At 46.6% G+C, this 18,300-nt stretch overlaps 1 protein-coding gene and 1 pseudogene across 1 annotated transcript; both read right to left on the minus strand.

Annotated features, from left to right (window-relative positions):
- Positions 1–3,953: 3,953 nt before the first annotated feature.
- On the minus strand, positions 3,954–4,726 carry LOC124655034 (dehydration-responsive element-binding protein 1H-like). Its single transcript, XM_047194005.1, has one exon. The coding sequence runs from the start codon at positions 4,677–4,679 to the stop codon at positions 3,954–3,956; it is 726 nt and encodes a 241-aa protein (XP_047049961.1). The 5' UTR covers positions 4,680–4,726.
- A 6,233-nt stretch (positions 4,727–10,959) lies between these two features.
- On the minus strand, positions 10,960–11,590 carry LOC124651438 (annotated as a pseudogene).
- Positions 11,591–18,300: the final 6,710 nt, after the last annotated feature.

Genomic DNA, 18,300 nt, shown 5'->3' on the forward strand with positions numbered 1-18,300 from the left:
CCTTCGCCGGCCAACCTAAGGGAGGAAGAGTCCCAAGTGGACTCCTCCCCATGGTGGCCGGCCACCCCACCAAAGGAAAAGGGGGAGTCCCACTTCCCCTAGGTTTGGTCATATGGAAGGTTTTATGTTGGGGTCTTATTCGGAGACTTTTGACCTAATCCTTGGGGCTTCCACCTATATAAAGAGGGGAGGGGAGGGGCTGGCCGGCCACACCAAGACCACCATGGCCGCACCCCCCAAGAGCCCCTCTCCCGTAAAACCCTAGCGGTTCCCTCCTCCCTCTCTCTCCCACATAGCTTAGGCGAAGCTCTGTCGGAGATCTCCACCACCACCGTCACCACGCTGTCGTGCTGCCGGGATTCCGAGGAGGATCTACTACTTCCGCTGCCCGCTGGAACGGGGAGAAGGACGTCGTCTTCATCAACACCGAACGTGTGACCGAGTACGGAGGTGCCGCCCGATTGTGGCACCGTCAAGATCTTCTACGCGCTTTTGAAAGCGGCAAGTGATCGTCTACCGCAGCAACAAGAGCCTCATCTTGTAGGCTTTGGAAATTTTCAAGGGTGTGTCTCGTTCATCTCCTCGTTGCTCCCGTCTTCTAGATTGCATCTTGGCTTGGATTGCGTTCTCGCGGTAGGAATTTTTTTGTTTTCTATGCAACGAATCCCTACAAATAGCAAATAAGTAAATGCTCTCAAGGAGAGAAAACCCCAATTTTTGTGTGTGCTTATATGAGACAAAAGTTCCTGAGAGCGGCATGGATTCGCTAGCATATGAGTTCTAAACAACATGGTAAATATCTTGTTAAGTTTTATTCAATTAGGGGCGGAGCCTTAATTAGGTGCAGCCATAAGCATGAGAAAATACACCCTTACGATGGGTCCTAGAGCCATTTTCATATGCATAAAGGAATCATTAAGACATACATGTCCCATCATAGTAATGAGATTTAGGGTCCCCGGCATAAACCCCTCTAATGCAACCCATAGTGTTGGAAAACGGTTTCTGTCATTCCGACCCCTCCAACACTAGTGCATTACATCAAAGTGTAGCCCTATGAGCCCATATAGGTCAAGTAATATGCAGTCGACGTTCACATAAAACCATCATAGAACAACATAAAAGATAGAAAACTTGAGCAAATACTTATTGCACATCATATTAGCCAGATCATCCTATGCCATCAAGAACTTGCGGAACTACTCACAAGTGAGAAACATAATATGGACCAGAGGCATAATGGTTTCAACAAAATCTGAATATATAATATCCCCACCAAATAATGACAAAGTACCAATCACAAACATGCAACAACACTAATAACAGTATTCAGGGTTCAATTCAACACAAACTATGAGGGGGTGACGTCGATCTCGTAGATGGTGATGGTGATGATGATGGTGTTGGTGGAGATGTTGATGGAGATGCCTCCTCCCAAGACAAGGAGAAGTGGGGATGTCGATTGCGTCGCTTTTCTGCTCACTGGAGGCACCGGTGCAGCAGGATCTGCCCTCTCCCGGAGTAGGAGAGGACTTTTGCCTCCGCCGCCGCATCAATAAACCTTGGGAAAAATATGGATTAGGCTTTTTGGCGAAACGGAGTGTCTGGGATAAAAGGGGGACCGAAAAGATCTCCGAGGTGCGAACGAGTGTAGGTGGCGCGACCAGGAAGTTGGGCTGTGCCACATGTGCTCGTTTACACCTCGTGGCCCTTCTCGCTTGTTTCTTTCGCTCACGGCCTTCCTTTGGGTAAAAAACTGATCTGGTAATTTTTCCTCGAATTTTTGCGATCCAGAAAGTTCTAAAACAAATAAAATAGAAAAAAGAAGTTAATCTGCCTCCCAGGAATTAAATACCAATGAAGGGGACTTTGTATCCCGGAAATCATCTAAAAATGCATAAATAACAATGTATGAAGGCAAATAATAATGAAAACTAACTCTATATGTTGCAATAATTAATGATGATACAAAATGCACGTATCAGCCACGAAGGCCAACCAACGCCACGAAGACCTCACCCTATTCTCCGGTGAGCAACGCCACGGTTGCCTTAAAGTCGCAACCGGAACCTTTATACAAAGTTTGGGGCACACATCCACAACCGAATTGGAGGCTCTCAAGATGTAACCACGAAGCTTTACACGAAGAGTAGCTTTGAGGTCACCTCACAAAGAACCACTAAGAATGATGGTGAGATACCATTTCCTTTGGTGGAAGTATAGATCTAGGTCTCCTTTACCGAATCCTCAAATATCATGAAGTTTGAGTGCGTGAGTAGAGAGATCTAGGGAAATTAAGCTCTAGCAATGAAGTTCAAGAAGATGTGCAGGAACAATTGACTTTATTGGGGAAGAAGATGGATTTTTATATGCCCTCCGGATTCGAGCCGTTGGAGGTTCCCTGGCCGGTAGTACCGGCAAGGTTGGGCCGGTAATACCGGCCCCTTGATCGACGTGGTAGCAGAACGGTTGAGCGCGGGCATGGCGGCCGCGTAGAGAAGTGGAGGCCGGCACCATCGGCTGAGGGTGGTCGGCACCTCCGGCTGGTGGTGGCCGGTACCACCGGCAGCGGTAACGGCCACATGTCGAGGCATACTGGAAGGTTTCCAGTTTCGTCGGTAGCAAGGGCGGCACCACTGGCGGTGCCACCGGCGGCTGCCTGGCGGTGGTACCGGCCCGCCACCGGCGGTACCACCGGCCAGGGCATTCCCACGCGCCCAGCTGCTTCTCTCTTTTTCTTCTCTCTATTCATTTTCTTCTTCATTCCTTTTTCTAATCCTTTTCTTCTTCCTTTCTTTGACACTAATTGATGCAAATAGAAATGCCCAGCTGAAGAATCCTTAATAAATAATGAATCCCACATAATTCTCTCATGATATGAATCATCCATAGAGAGAATTAGCAAGACACAAATGAAGCTCTTCAATCTTTTGGGCAATAATTCGACAATTATTATCATCAATAAAATTCTACAATTTTTATACAAATAGTTAGTTAAATACAACAGTTGTCATGAACACCAAATGGAGATATGTTCTTTTAGCCTCCTACCGTCTAGATTTATGTTTACTTTAAATTATGTTATCATGTAATTTTCTTTTAGCTGTATGTGAAAACTTTGAATGGTTGTATGCATCCTAATTATGCAGAGACCGGATGTATTGCTTAATATTTGAGTAATAAAGTGTTTTTTATCAAAAATGATTTGCCACACTTTTCTAAAAAGTGCGTCTGTGAGCCCCTCCGGGCTCCATGTATCAAGGGAGGCGAGGGGTGTTTTCTTTTTCCTCCAATTTTTCTTTTGGGGATTGGGAACCATTTTTTCCGGTTGCAGTGTTTTTGATTATTTTAGACTTCGGCCGTTTCGGGGATTGGGACTCGTTATTCTCCAAATGGAATATGCTCTGAGAGTGCAGCTGGTTCGTCACCACATTCAGGGAGAGAGTGCGCCTGAATGAGTGAAGCGACACATCGGCGTGGTGACGATGATTTTGACATGCGATCTAGAGAAAGATTCAGGGCCGTGGTAGCAGCTGATCAACCACCTGGATGGGTCTAGAACCACACGTCTTGTGCAGCATTAGCGTACTATAGTCTAGGACCACCTCCGTCGACATAAACCGAGGACAGTTACACACCTAGGATTACTAGATATTTGACGATCTGGTTGCCCGTTATGGTCAGGACACGTGAACGAACAGTACCTTGGTTTGGAGCCATTCTGCAGACCTCTCTGGAACCATGGTGACTTCTCATCAGAGAGAGACATTTTCAGGTGTCGTTTTCATCTTCAGTTTTTTCAGTTAACTCGATTGATGGTTGTGCTCGACGATTTTCATGATGCTTGAAATAGCTTCAATTGGTTTCACAAATCACAAGTGGCTGAATCTACAGGATGATGATCTTGCAGACAACAACAACAAAAATTACAGGAAGATCACTCGTCGTCGATATCAGTAGCTCCACAGGGCGGCATCGCCGTTGCCGCACTCTCTGCTCTCCCAGTACGGCGTGGGCGGCGGCTCCAGGAGCATCCCCTCCGCGAGGCCGGCGTAGTACGTGTCCAAGTCGATTTCCCCGGACAGGTCCAGCTCGAACAGGTTGCCGCCCAGGTCCAGCGCAGAGAACGTCGGCACCACAAACAGTTCGTCGGCATTGTCCACGGACGACCGGATGGACGCTGTAGAGGTTGGTTCGTAGACGGGGACCACTATCGATGTGGCCTCGTCGATGGGGACCACCGCGACGGCGCAGTCCGCGGCCTCCCGGCGCAGGAAGACCGCGACGGCCTCTACGGCGGCGCGCCGGACGGCTGCCAGGTCGGCGAGCCACGGAGGCACGGCGAGCAGCCACGCCGAGTCCGGGAAGTTGAGGCTGGCAAGGGCGGAGACGGAGGCCGAGCAGCCACGCAGCGCGAGCATGGCGGCGTCGTGCGCGCGCGCGGCGGACTCGGCGGCGACGTAGGTCCCGAGCCAGAGCCGCTCGCCGCGCTTGCCTGGGACGCGCACCTCGCAGACCCACCGCCCGGCGCTGCCCCGGCGCCGCACGCCGCGGTACACGGGGTGCCGCGTCTCCTTGAACTTGGTTCGCCCGGCGGGGCGCTTGGGGTGCGCCGCCCCGTGCTCGGGCGTGGACGGGGAAGGAGAGCAGCTGGTCCAGCCGTCGATGCCCGTGTCCATTGCCTGCTGCCGATCGAAGTGTGCCGATGGAGTGTGGAGTGTGAGCTTGCTGAGCTGGAGCTTGTTTGTAGATGAGTGTAGTGTGGAGAGTGTGCTTATTTGTAGTTACGCCTGATGCCGCACGTCGGCAGGTGGAGCGCGGGAAGCTGTGGCTATGAAATTGTGCGTTGCTGCAATGCTACTCAGCCGACGCGTGGAACTATGGCATGAGATATTTTGCTCGTGCAAGTAGACTCTTCAGGGTCGACACCGTCTTTTATTATTATTATTATTATTGAGGAGAGAAGACATAAACAGACAAGAAGTTGTGGTAGCTTCCTGCTCTTGATGGCGACTGGGCTCCACGTGCTCAGCCCGTGGGGGCTGGACACTCAAATCCCCCTACCCTTTCCTGCGGATTTTCTTGCTCTGCTTGCTGCAAAGTTCGCGCCAATCACGGTGAACCTTGATATTTCCTGTTGCGAGTGCTAGGTTTGATATTCGAAAAATCTGACGACTGCAGACGCAGCAATTGCGGCGACGGCAACAACGAAGGAGGTGGAGCAGGCCGCGGAGGCAACATAGGAGGAAAGGAGCGCCCATTGGGACGCTGAGATCACCGTCTCCTTGGCTACCCGTCGTGCCCAACGCCGTAGAGATTTTTGTCGGCGTCGCTCCATCGCCATGCAACGCCACGAGGAAGCAGCAATACGGGCTGCGAGGGCGGCGCTAGACGGGGACGACGTCGGTGGCGGGAAGGTGTAGACATGTACGGCCAGCGTAGTAGCGACCGTTTATTTTTAGTTTATGCGAGGCTTTTTGTATAACTGGTTGTTGGATCCTAATAAATAATTAACTAGCGTTATGTGGCACTTACAAACCGGGCCCAATGGCCGATATCCGGACACGAGTGTTGTCCGCGCATCGTCCACTCCTATGCATCCATTCCCCAAATTTGGTGAACGGATGGGTTGGGGTGGATGGGTCGGTCCGTTTGGGCCGTCCCGCTGGAGCGTGCACGACCTATCCACCTGTTCGCGCGGACCGAATCGGGTACGCCAAAACCTGATGGGTTGTCCCACTGGAGACGCCCTAATCTATTATCATCCCTTTTCAGATATCTCTAGCATTTAAAGTGATCCCTCCATATTATTTTTTCTTCAAAAAAGGAATTCCTAGCCTTGCATCAATTTATACATACTTTTATTTAGATTTATTCAACAATGATCAATGAGAAGCAAACATTACAAAATCTGAAGCCAGCACTTGACACCTATGATCCTGATAATGGGTAAATAACCATACAATCAGGGTCTTATGCCCTAAAAACACACAAAAAAAAACGCCCCACCAGCTATTTACCGGGTCATGACTGAGTCGCCCTATGGTGAAAGGGATCACACATCCGGTCTAGCAGACCCTCGTCAACCTCCTCATACCCTTACTTTAAAGTTTCCACCATCATCGACCACGAGTCCAAATTCAAGGCAGAGATCCACATAGTCCTAGCCAGGCCTACCGTTGATGCCTCCATAGTGCCAGACAAATGCCCCCAACCTGCGTGAGCCCATCACACTGTGTCTGTCACCGAGGCCCCACTACACCACACCACGGAGACTCACCCTTGTCAACACGGTAGACGCACACCACTCCACTAGTTGCCGCCACCATCGAGTAGCTGCGGCAAAAACAATGCCCAAAGAGGTAGAGCGACGCCAAAAGCGCCACCATCATCCGGTCCTGGATACCCAGATTTGGGGTTTCCCCCCAGAGCAGCACGTGTGAGTAGTCATTTGTTGTGATGGTGATTCGTTCCACAAGGTAACGACGCATAGACTCCACCATCGCCCGCCATGACCGGGGTTGAAGCACGGTTTCTACTGGCAACCGCGCCTCCCCAACTTGTTGCCGAGTGAATATAATACTTCATACTATCAAGCAACAAGTGATAGAAAGTAATATTGAGTTTATTGCTACCCATTCATATGGGCATCTAGTCCTATCATAGAGATGATGAAACACGTCTCACCATTACTCCCTTGGAAATAGATCTTTTTCGAACCAAGTTTATGATTAAACAGGTATTGCCTTAACAACTTTGACATGAATTGGATTTTAGTAATACTATTGAGAAAAAAACGCCACTTAGAATGTACGCTAGATGAACAACAACATACATAATCTTTTTTTATCCTTACTGGAGTAATCATTGGAAAAGTAAAAAAAATACTAGCATAGAGATTGTTATCACTTCCACATGCATAAATACTGGATTAGTTTGAAATAACACACATATCCCCCTCTCTTGCTCTTGCATAAAAGTTGGATCATAACATAGCATACATGAACGGGGTAACATATGCATATATGAATACATCAAACATCCTCATTTCTCAACTCACAACAAAAGTTACATCATCAAAACATTACATAGATGATCAGAATCATGTAGGCAACTCATGTGGTACTAACTAGTAAAGAACGTAGGGATAGATGATACAAGCTACTTCGAAAAACCCATAATCTATAGGTGAATTACTCCCTCTTCATCATGGTGGCAGCGATGGCAATGTTGATGGAGATGGAGGAGGAACCGGGGCGACTACGGCGACACTTCCCCTCCCAATCTTTGCAGAACTTCTCTGTTTCGTGTATTTCTCTGTTAATGGTCGCGTCCTCACAACTCCACGGTAGAGACTATATCTAGCTAGATGGTTTTAGGTGAAAAATCATCGGATGGCGTTGAAACAAAGCAAAAAAAAAAAGGATGCACGAAGGCCTGGTATGGGCCCCATGGCTCGACTAGGGGGTGGGACGCACCAGGGGCCTCTTCTCCTGGCCCATGCGCCTCCTCTTTCATCTACTTTGCTCATATTATGATATTTTCCGAAAAAATGATGCCCCCAAAAAATTGGATGGAAGCACATTGCTTATCCAACTCTTCTCAACAAGGTTGCAACGGAAGCAAAATTATCCCCAGCAATGGTGCTAGAGTATACTTCTTGATGGGAACAAAACTACACGCGTATACCAAGTGGTGGGACTTGAAGTGTAGAGTGATGCAACAAGGGTGATATTCCCCATAAGGGTGTCTCGAGGGTTTATATATCGGGCTCTCTGGAAAAAAGTTAAGTTCTTCCTTCAATCCTCTTGAAACAACGTGTCAAGTAATAGAAATAGTTTTATGTCCCCATATCCACCTAAGTGTTTGTCAGGCTCAGTAGAGTATAAGTAATACAAAACTTAAATTAATAAAGCAAGCAAACTGAACAATATATTTTGTAATTTTGAAATACTGAAGTTTTGTAAATAAAATTTCATGCGAAGTAAATACAAATGTGATACTTATGGTTTGAAATGAACCGGGGTTCATTCATGGTTTCAGTTTTTCTCTCTCTTATAAGCATGGTGATGTGAGCACAACACTTAATAACAAGCAACAAGTGATAGAAAGTAATATTATGCAGTTGATACATATTCATATGGGCATCACCTCCTTGCATAGAGACCATGCAACAAATCTTTCTAACTCTCCCTTGGAAAGAGATCTTATCGAACCAAGTTTAAGACTAAACATAGTATTGCCTTAAGAACTTTGACATGAAGTGGAATTAGTAATACTTTCTTGGGCAAACAAGGCCACCCAAAATGTCACTCGATGACAATAGCATGCATCATATTCTTATCTGTACCGGGATAAGCATTGGAAAGGTAAAAACCATACTAGCACACATATTGTTGTCACTTCCACATGCATAATAGTATAATACCATTATTTCTCCAAATAACACACATACCCCCTCTCTTGCTCTTGCATACAATTTGGATCATAAAATAATATACCTGAACATGGTAACATATAATAGTTCATTGCTTCTCATTACTCATCATATAACAAAAGATCCACCATCAAAACATTACATTGATGATCACAATCATGTAGGCATCTCATGTGATACTAACTAGTGAAGAACACATGGAGAGATGAAACAATCTACTTCCACAAACCCATAATCCAGAGGTGGATTAATCCCTCTTCATCATGGTGGGGGTGATGGTGACGTAGATAGAGGAGCAACTAGGAGGGGGCGACTCCGGTGACACTTCACCTCTCAATTTTTACAGAAGTTCTGTGTTTCGTGTATTTCTCTGTTTACGACCCTATCCTCATGACTCCGCGATGGGGACTATATATAGATGTATTTTGGTCAGTACTCATAGAATGGCGTATAAACGAAGCAAAAAAAAGATGCACGAGGCCTGAGGTGGGTCCCGGCCACACAATGGGCCTCTGCTCCTGGGTCATGTACGTCATCTGTTCCATCACATTTGCTAATCTTCTGGTATTTACCGAAGAAAATATCCTCCAAAAAATCAAGCTCGATTAAAATTCTAGAATACGCAAAACTGAGGTTTCATGTACTACAACGTTAAAAGCAATGAGAGAAGACTCTGTTGCAAATCCCCATAAATCAATGTAAAATAATTTAGGAACCTCACATACGATGTATATATATCATAGAATATCATAATCATCAAAGTTCATGGATATATTTTGCATGTATCAGATGTTCAATTATACATGGTTATGGAATTGAAATTTCTTTTCGAGTTACACATGGCACATGAAATTGGATGATCGAAAATTAAGTAAGTTCTAGGTCGACATAGAACTAGATGCATCCTAAATGAAAATCATTCCCAGATTTAGTTGCAAGTAAATTTTTTGAGCTGCACATGAGTCATAACTGAAATTTGTTTCACACATAAAAAAATCAAAGCAAAACATTATTTATATACTCACACCGACCCATGTTAGTTGGCGGTTAGTTAGTACAGATGGGAGGGAGTTATTTTAGATGACATCACACTAATTTAAGACTTGAGTATCATAAGTAGTATCATGCATGCCATGTTGGTAAATATCTGATGTGGCGCATCAATTAATAAGGTGAGAGATGGGTGTGTTATCATAATATGATACGTACCGTATCATATCACGTAAAACTAGAAAACTTAATGGCAAATACATCATGTAGTACACAAATTTAAATTGAGATTACAGAAAACATTAAATATGATGATACTTTGATACTCTCAGATTTCCCTCCGTCTCATATTAACAGGCGCGCACGTAGTTTAAGAAATTGCTTTGACCATTATTTTAGTCAATAAAATATAAAATATATATCATACAAATTATATCATTGAAAAGCTTTTTTGCATACGAATCTAATAATATAGATTTTGTAGACATAAAAATTATATTTTGTTGACCAAATCAATGGGGAAAGTTTGTCTTGAACTGCGTGCGTGTCTGTTAAACCGAGACGAAGGTAATATCATAAATTAGTATCATGTGCATGATATTAGTGTATGATACTACCTGACTAGTCTAATAGTTACAAATCTGACTTAGGGCATGGCCAATGCATAGCCCCAGGGGTGTTGCCTCGCAGCTTTATCTTGGTTCGGGTGGTCCAAATTAGGTTCGGATAAGGAGACAGCATCTTCATCAGGAGGCAGCCTCTTCAGCCATAAAGTGAAAATTGAGTGAAAATGTGAGAGAAAGAGAAAATCCAAATCAGCTTTTGAGAGAAAGACATATTAATGGGACCATAACATGGCATGCATATGTCAAAAGTTTTATCCAAACCTAGTTGAACAGCTGCCTCCATTGCTTAGTTTGAGACGGAGGAAATACTAAATATCTAAGATGAGTAGGTGACACATCACTTTTAAAAATGACACGTTATATCAGGCATATTGGTGGGTCCGCGAGGGCCAGGGGCAGGCGTGTGAGAGTGAAGCTGCTTCCCTACCGCATTGAGAGAGTTGAGCTGAATGAGTATCTGGAGAAAGATTTATCGGAGCCCTGGTAGCTGCAAGAAACACCACGTCTTCTGCATTAGCGTACTAGTTTAGGACCACATAAACAAACTAACGAGATTTACAACTGATATTTCTCGATCTGGTTGCCCGTTATGACCAGGACACGTGAACGAATAGTACCTCGGTTTGGAAGCATTAGTTTTCGAAAAACAGTGACATTTCCAGCTGTTGTTTTCGTGTCTTACTTTTTCAGTTTAATCAGAACTTGGCTGTGCTCGCCTGTAAATCGTCATCAGGTCTGCTTCATGGTTTAAATTTAAAACTTTGTTTAACAATCGGTCGATGGTTCAAGTGCTCCACAGTTGTTGTTATGCTTGACGCAGTCTCAATTGGTTTCACAGGTGGGTGAAAGAATCTACAGGAAGATCTTTGCCGCAAAAACAAAATTACAGGGCGATCATCGTCGGTATCAGTAGCTCCAGAGGACGGCGTCACCTCCGCCGCCGGTGCCGCGCTCTCTGCTCTCCCAGTACGGCGTGGGCGGCGGCTCCAGGAGCATCCCCTCCGCGAGGCCTGCGTAGTACGTGTCCAAGTCGATTTCCCCGGACATGTCGAGCTCGAACATGTCGCCGCCCAGGTCCAGCGCAGAGAAAGTTGCCACCACAAATTAACAGTCCGTCGGCATTGTCCACGGACGACGCGATGGACGCTGTAGAGGTGGACTCGTAGACGGGGACCACGGCGGCGGCGATGCCGCTCGTTGGCTCTCGGCGCAGGAAGACCGCGACGGCCTCCACGACGGCGCGCCGGACGGCGGCCAGGTCGGCGAGCCACGGAGGCACGGCGAGCAGCCACGCGGAGTCGGGGAAGTTGAGACTGGCAAGGGCGGAGACGGACTCGGCGGCGACGTAGGTCCCGAGCCAGAGCCGCTCGCCGCGCTTGCCGGAGACGCGCACCTCGCAGACCCACCGCCCGGCGCTGCCCCGGCGCCGCACGCCGCGGTACACCGGGTGCTTCGGGTGCGCCACCTCGTGGTCGTGCGAGGACGACTTCGACGACGAGGAAGGGGAGCTGGTCCAGCCGTCCATGCCCGTGTCCATTGCTTGCCGCCGAAGTGCCGATCGCTTGGTGAGTGTGGAGAGTGAGCTTGCTGAGCTGGAGCTTGTTTGGGAGAGGGCCGTGTGCAGACTCCAGACTGTGCTTATTTATAGTTAGAGCATCCCAGCCGTTGGGGCTCCCCAGGCCGAAATCCGGCGCTATTTAGCGCCGGATGGATATATTTTTTAGCCTGAGGAGGCCCATTTTCCCAGTGGCGAGCCCATGGTCGCCTTCATCCACCGCGTGCATAGCGACGGTGTCGCCGGGAAGGGCAACCGTCGGAGTGCCCTCGTCGCTTTGAACCGCCGTAATGGTCCGCGAAGTGGTCTGGAGAGCCCAAACGCGTCGTCGGGAACGGTCGAAGTCGCCTCGAAGCGACAACCGCCGTAATGGAGCATGAACTCCGAGGAAGAGCAACCGCCGCTCTCTTCGTTGAGAGAACTACATATACGGTTTCGAACGGCCGACGCCATTCATCTATTCTCTCCTCCATCTTCTGTCAACCATGAGCGACTGGTCTTGGCCATCGGACACCGACAGCGAGAGGAAGCCGCTAGGATGGCGCCATTGGTGGGATCGAGCTGCTTCGTCCAGCAGCGACGATTCCCCCCCGCCGTCCAGCGAGGACGAATGGGATGACGAAGAGGCCGAGGACGAAGAGGCCGAGGAGCAGGCCGTGGAGCCGGCCGTGGAGCCGGCCGAGGAGCAGCCCGAGGAGCCGGCCGAGGAAGAAGCCGAGGAGCAGGCGGAGGAGGAGGACGACGCAGAGGCGAAGGACTCACCTTCCTCCGACGAGGAGGTGACGAGCCGGAAGCGCCGCCGCCACGACGATGAGGCGGGGCCATCTAGGAAGAAGTTGTAGTTTAAGTTTGTTTTTAAGTTTTTATATGTAATTTTTATGTTTATTCGAACTATATATAATTATGTTTATTCGAACTATATAGAATTTGACTATGTTGAGAGTTCAAATCTTGAGTTCGACGATGGTCTTGCCGTAGATCGGGAAGACAAGGGTACTGCCGTAGATCGGGAAGACGAGGGTATTGCCGAAAAAACCCATGCCATTGTCGCCGACAGGTCGGGGCCAGCAAACATTTCCCGCGATTTTCTCTCATCCGGAGTCCCCGAGCGCTCCCGGGGGCCGGGGATGGCCTGGGCTCCCGGACGGATGAAAGGCCTAATCCGGACGAAAACGAGGAACCGGGGCGCGACTGGGCCGATTTACGCCGTCCGGATGTAAAAAACGCTCGCCGGGGGCCTGTTCGGGGGGACGAGTGGAGATGCTCTTACGCCTGAGGCCGCGAAGACAAGGACGGCGCACGTCGGCGAGGTGGCGCGCTACTGGTGGCCATGGAAGTTGCGAGGATCAAACTATGCGCTGCTGTGATGCTATGGAGCCGACGCGTCGAACTCAAGGGGTTGTAAAACAAAGGGTTTGGGAAACTGCTCGATACGCAATACGGTTGTGGCTATCTCATATATATACCAAGAGGTACAATACAAGACATATACAACGCTACGTATATACAGTCTAACACCCACCCTCAATCTTAACTGTGGCCTGAAGTACAAATCAAGTTAAGATTGCGCCTACAACCTACAAACTGCGGCTGTGGAAGAGGCTTCGTAAAGATGTCAGCAAGTTGATCCTTGGAGGAGATGAACTTGATACGGAGTAGCTTCTTTGCAACGCGTTCCTTGACAAAGTGATAATCCACTTCAATGTGTTTCGTTCGGGCATGAAATACCGGATTAGATGAGAGGTATATAGCACCGATGTTATCACACCAAAGGACCGGAGACTGACGTTGAGAGACTCTCAACTCTCTCAATAAGGACTGTACCCATATGAGCTCAGCTGTAGCATTGGCAACTGCCTTGTATTCAGCTTGCATGCGCTGCGAGATACTCGTAGCGTGCTTACGAGCATTCCAGGCGACCAAGTTAGGACCAAAGAATACTACATAGCCCCCCCCCCCCCGTGGAACGTCTGTCATCTGGATTACCAGCCAAATCCGCATCCGAGAAGGCTGAAAGCGCACAAGATGGGGCCGGCTGGAGAAGCAAACCATACGAGGCAGTGAGACAGACATAGCGCAAAATACGCTTCACAGCTGACCAATGAGACGTCCTGGGTGCATGAAGATACCGACACACACGATTGACTGCATAAGAAACATCCGGTGCCGGTGATAGTGAGGTATTGCGGACCTCCAACGAGGCTCGCGGTACTCAGTAGCATCATCAGGCGAAAGAATGTCTCCATCTAGAGCAGACATGCGATCAGTGGCAGACATAGGAGTGGTAGCATGTTTACACTTCAACATACCAGCACGGCGTAGCAAGTCCTAAGAATACTTCTGCTGTGTAAGAGTCAGTCCATCAGAAGACCGTTAGACCTCCAGACCAAGGAAATAGTGCAGAGCACCCAAGTCCTTAACAGCAAAATCACCACTGAGTGCAGACACAAGCCGATCAGCAACAACATCAGAGGAGATGATAAGTATGATATCATCAACATAAACCAGCAAGTACATCGTAACCTCAGGACGCTGAAGAAGAAATAATGAGGTATCAGCAGTGGACGGAACAAACCCATGAGCTCGTAGAACTGAGCCAAGTGATGTCTACACACACTTCTATTCCTGTAGACAGTGTTGGGCCTCCAAGAGCAGAGGTTTGTAGAACAGCAGCAAGTTTCCCTTAAGTGAATCACCCAAGGTTTATCGAACTCAGGGAGGTAGAGGTCAAAGATATTCCTCTCAAGCAACCCTGCAATTAAGATACAAGAAGTCTCTTGTGTCCCCAACACACCTAATACACTTGTGATGGCGTGTAACTCACACGTTCGTTGGGAACCCCAAGAGGAAGGTATGATGCGCACAGTAGCAAGTTTTCCCTCAGAAAGAAACCAAGGTTTAATCGAACCAGTAGGAGCCAAGAAGCACGTTGAAGGTTGATGGTCGCGAAATGTGATGCGGCGCAACACCAGGGATTCCGGCGCCAACGCGGAACCTCGCACAACACAACCCAAGTACTTTGTCCCAACGAAACAGTGAGGTTGTCAATCTCACCGGCTTGTCGTAACAAAGGATTAAACGTATCGAGTGGAAGATGTTTGCAAAGAAAACAAGTAAAACAAGTAGATTGTATGCTATGTAAAGAATAGGACCGGGGTCCACAGCTTCACTAGAGGTGTCTCTCCCATAAGATAAAAGCATGTTGGGTAAACAAATTACGATCGGGCAATTGACAAATAGAGAAAGGCATAACAATGCATATACATGATATGATAAATATAGTGAGATTTAATTGGGCATTACGACAAAGTACATAGACCGCCATCCAACCGCATCTATGCCTAAAAAGTCCACCTTCAGAGTTATCATCCGAACCCCATTCGGTATTAAGTTGCTAAGCAACATGACAATTGCATTAAGTATGGTGCGTAATGTAATCAACAACTACATCCTTAGACATAGCATCAATGTTTTATCCCTAGTGGCAACAACGACATCACAACCTTAGAACCTACCGTCACGATCCCAGGTGTCAATGAAGGCATGAACCCACTATCGAGCATAAATACCCTCTCTGGAGTTAAGAGCAAAAACTTGGCCAGAGCCTCTACTAATAACGGAGAGCATGCAAGATCATAAACAACACATAAACAATAGATTGATAATCACCATAATCATAGTACTCTCTATCCATCGGATCCCGACAAACACAACATATAGTATTACAGATAGATGATCTTGATCATGTTAGGCAGCTCACAAGATCCAACAATGAAGCACAACAAGGAGAAGACGACCATCTAGCTACCGCTATGGACCCATGGTCCAGGGGTGAACTACTCACTCATCACTCCGGAGGCGACCATGGCGGTGTAGAGTCCTCCGGGAGATGAATCCCCTCTCCGGCAGGGTGCCGGAGGCGATCTCCCGAATCCCCCGAGATGGGATTCGCGGCGGCGGCGTCTCGGCAAGGTTTTCCGTATCGTGGCTCTCGCATGCGGGGGTTTCGCGACGGAGGCTTTAAGTAGGCGGAGAGTCAACGCGGGGGCCACACGAGGGCCCAGGGGCAGGTCGGCGCGGCCGGGGCTTGGGCCGCGCCGCCCTAGCTCCCGGCTGCCTCGTGGCCCCACTTCGTTATCTCTTCGGTCTTCCGGAAGCTTCGTGCAAAAATAGGACCCCGGGCGAAAGTTTCGTCCAATTCCGAGAATATTTCTTTACAAGGATTTCGAAACCAAAAACAGCAGAACAAAGAATCGGCTCTTCGGCATCTTGTTAATAGGTTAGTTCCGTAAAATGCATAAATATGACATATAATGTGCATAAAACATGTAGGTATCATCAATAAAGTAGCATGGAACATAAGAAATTATCGATACGTTGGAGACGTATCAGCATCCCCAAGCTTAGTTCGGCTCGTCCCGAGCAGGTAAAACGATAACAAAGATAATTTCTGAAGTGACATGCCATCATAATCTTGATCATACTATTTGTAAACATATGTAATGAATGCAGCGATCAAAACAAAGGTAATGACATGAGTAAACAAATGAATCATATGACAAAGACTTTTCATGAATAGTACTTCAAGACAAGCATCAATAAGTCTTGCATAAGAGTTAACTCATAAAGCAATAAATCAAAGTAAAGGTGTTGAAGCAACACATAGGAAGATTAAGTTTCAGCAGTTGCTTTCAACTTATAACATGTATATCTCATGGATATTGTCAACATAAAGTAATATAACAAGTGCAATATGCAAGTATGTAGGAATCAATGCACAGTTCACACAAGTGTTTGCTTCTTAAGGTGGAGAGAGATAGGTAAACTGACTCAACAATAAAAGTAAAAGAATGGTCCTTCAAAAGGAAAGCATCGATTGCTGTATTTGTGCTAGAGCTTTTATTTTGAAAACATGAAACAATTTTGTCAACGGTAGTAATAAAGCATATGAGTTATGTAAATTATATCTTACAAGTTGCAAGCCTCATGCATAGTATACTAATAGTGCCCGCACCTCGTCCTACTTAGCTTGGACTACCGGATCTTCGCATGCCATGTTTCAACCAAGTGTCACAAAGGGGTACCTCCATGCCGCTCCGTACAAAGGTCTAAGGAGAAAGCTCGCATTTTGGATTTCTCGCTTTTGATTATTCTCAACTTAGACATCCATACCGGGACAACATGGACAACGGATAATGGACTCCTCTTAAATGCATAAGCATGTAGCAACAATTATTATTCTCATATGAGATTGAGGATATATGTCCAAAACTGAAACTTCAACCATGATTCATGGCTTTAGTTAGCGGCCCAATGTTCTTCTCTAACAATTTTGCATGCTCCAACCACTAAAATGATAGATCCTTCAGACAAGACGGACATGCATAGCAACTCACATGATATTCAACAATAGTTGATGGCGTTCCCTGAAGCATGGTTATCGCACAACAAGCAACTTAATAAAATATAAAGTGCATAAGTACATATTCAATACTACGATAGTTTTTAAGGCTATTTTGTCCCATGAGCTATATATTGCAAAGGTGGATGATGGAATTTTAAAGGTAGCACTCAAGCAATTTACTTTGGAATGGCGGAGAAATACCATGTAGTAGGTAGGTATGGTGGACACAAATGGCATAGTAGTTGGCTCAAGGATTTTGGATGCATGAGAAGTATTCCCTCTCGATACAAGGTTTAGGCTAGCAAGGTTATTTGAAGCAAACTCAAGGATGAACAAGTGCAGCAAAACTCACATAAAAGTCATATTGTAAACATTATAAGACTCTACACCGTCTTCCTTGTTGTTCAAAACTCAATACTAGATATTATCTAGACCTTAGAGAAACCAAATATGCAAATCAAATTTTAGCAAGCTCTATGTATTTCTTCATTAATGGGTGCAAAGCATATGATGCAAGAGCTTAAACATGAGCACAACAATTGCCAAGTATCACATTATCCAAGACATTTTAGAATTACTACATGTAGCATTTTCCAATTCCAACCATATAACAATTTAACGAAGAAGAAACTTCGCCATGAACATTATGAGTAAAGCCTAAGGACACATGTGTCCATATGCAACAGCGGAGCGTGTCTCTCTCCCACAAAGTGAATGCTAGGATCCATCTTATTCAAACAAAAACAAAAACGAAAACAAACCGACGCTCCAAGTAAAGAACACAAGATGTGATCGAATAAAAATATAGTTTCGGGGAGGAACTCGATGATGTTGTCGATGAAGAAGGGGATGCCTTGGGCATCCCCAAGCTTAGACGCTTGAGTCTTCTTAGAATATGCAGGGGTGAACCACGGGGCATCCCCAAGCTTAGAGCTTTCACTCCTCTTGATCATAGTATATCATTCTCCTCTCTTGACCCTTGAAAACTTCCTTCACACCAAACTTCAAGCAAACTCATTAGAGGGTTAGTGCACAATTAATAATTCACACATTCAGAGGTGACACAATCATTATTTTCACTTCTGGACATTGCATAATGCTACTGGACATTAATGGATCAAAGAAATGAATCCAACATAGCAAAAGAGGCAATGCGAAATAAAAGGCAGAATCTGTCAAAAACAGAATAGTCCGTAAAGACGAATTTAAAGCTGGCACCAGACTTGCTCAAATGGAAAAACTCAAAACTAATGAAAGTTGCGTACATATCTGAGGATCACGCTCGTAA

Source organism: Lolium rigidum, chromosome 5, assembly GCF_022539505.1.
Source record: "Lolium rigidum isolate FL_2022 chromosome 5, APGP_CSIRO_Lrig_0.1, whole genome shotgun sequence".
NCBI classification, from domain to species: Eukaryota; Viridiplantae; Streptophyta; class Magnoliopsida; order Poales; family Poaceae; genus Lolium; species Lolium rigidum.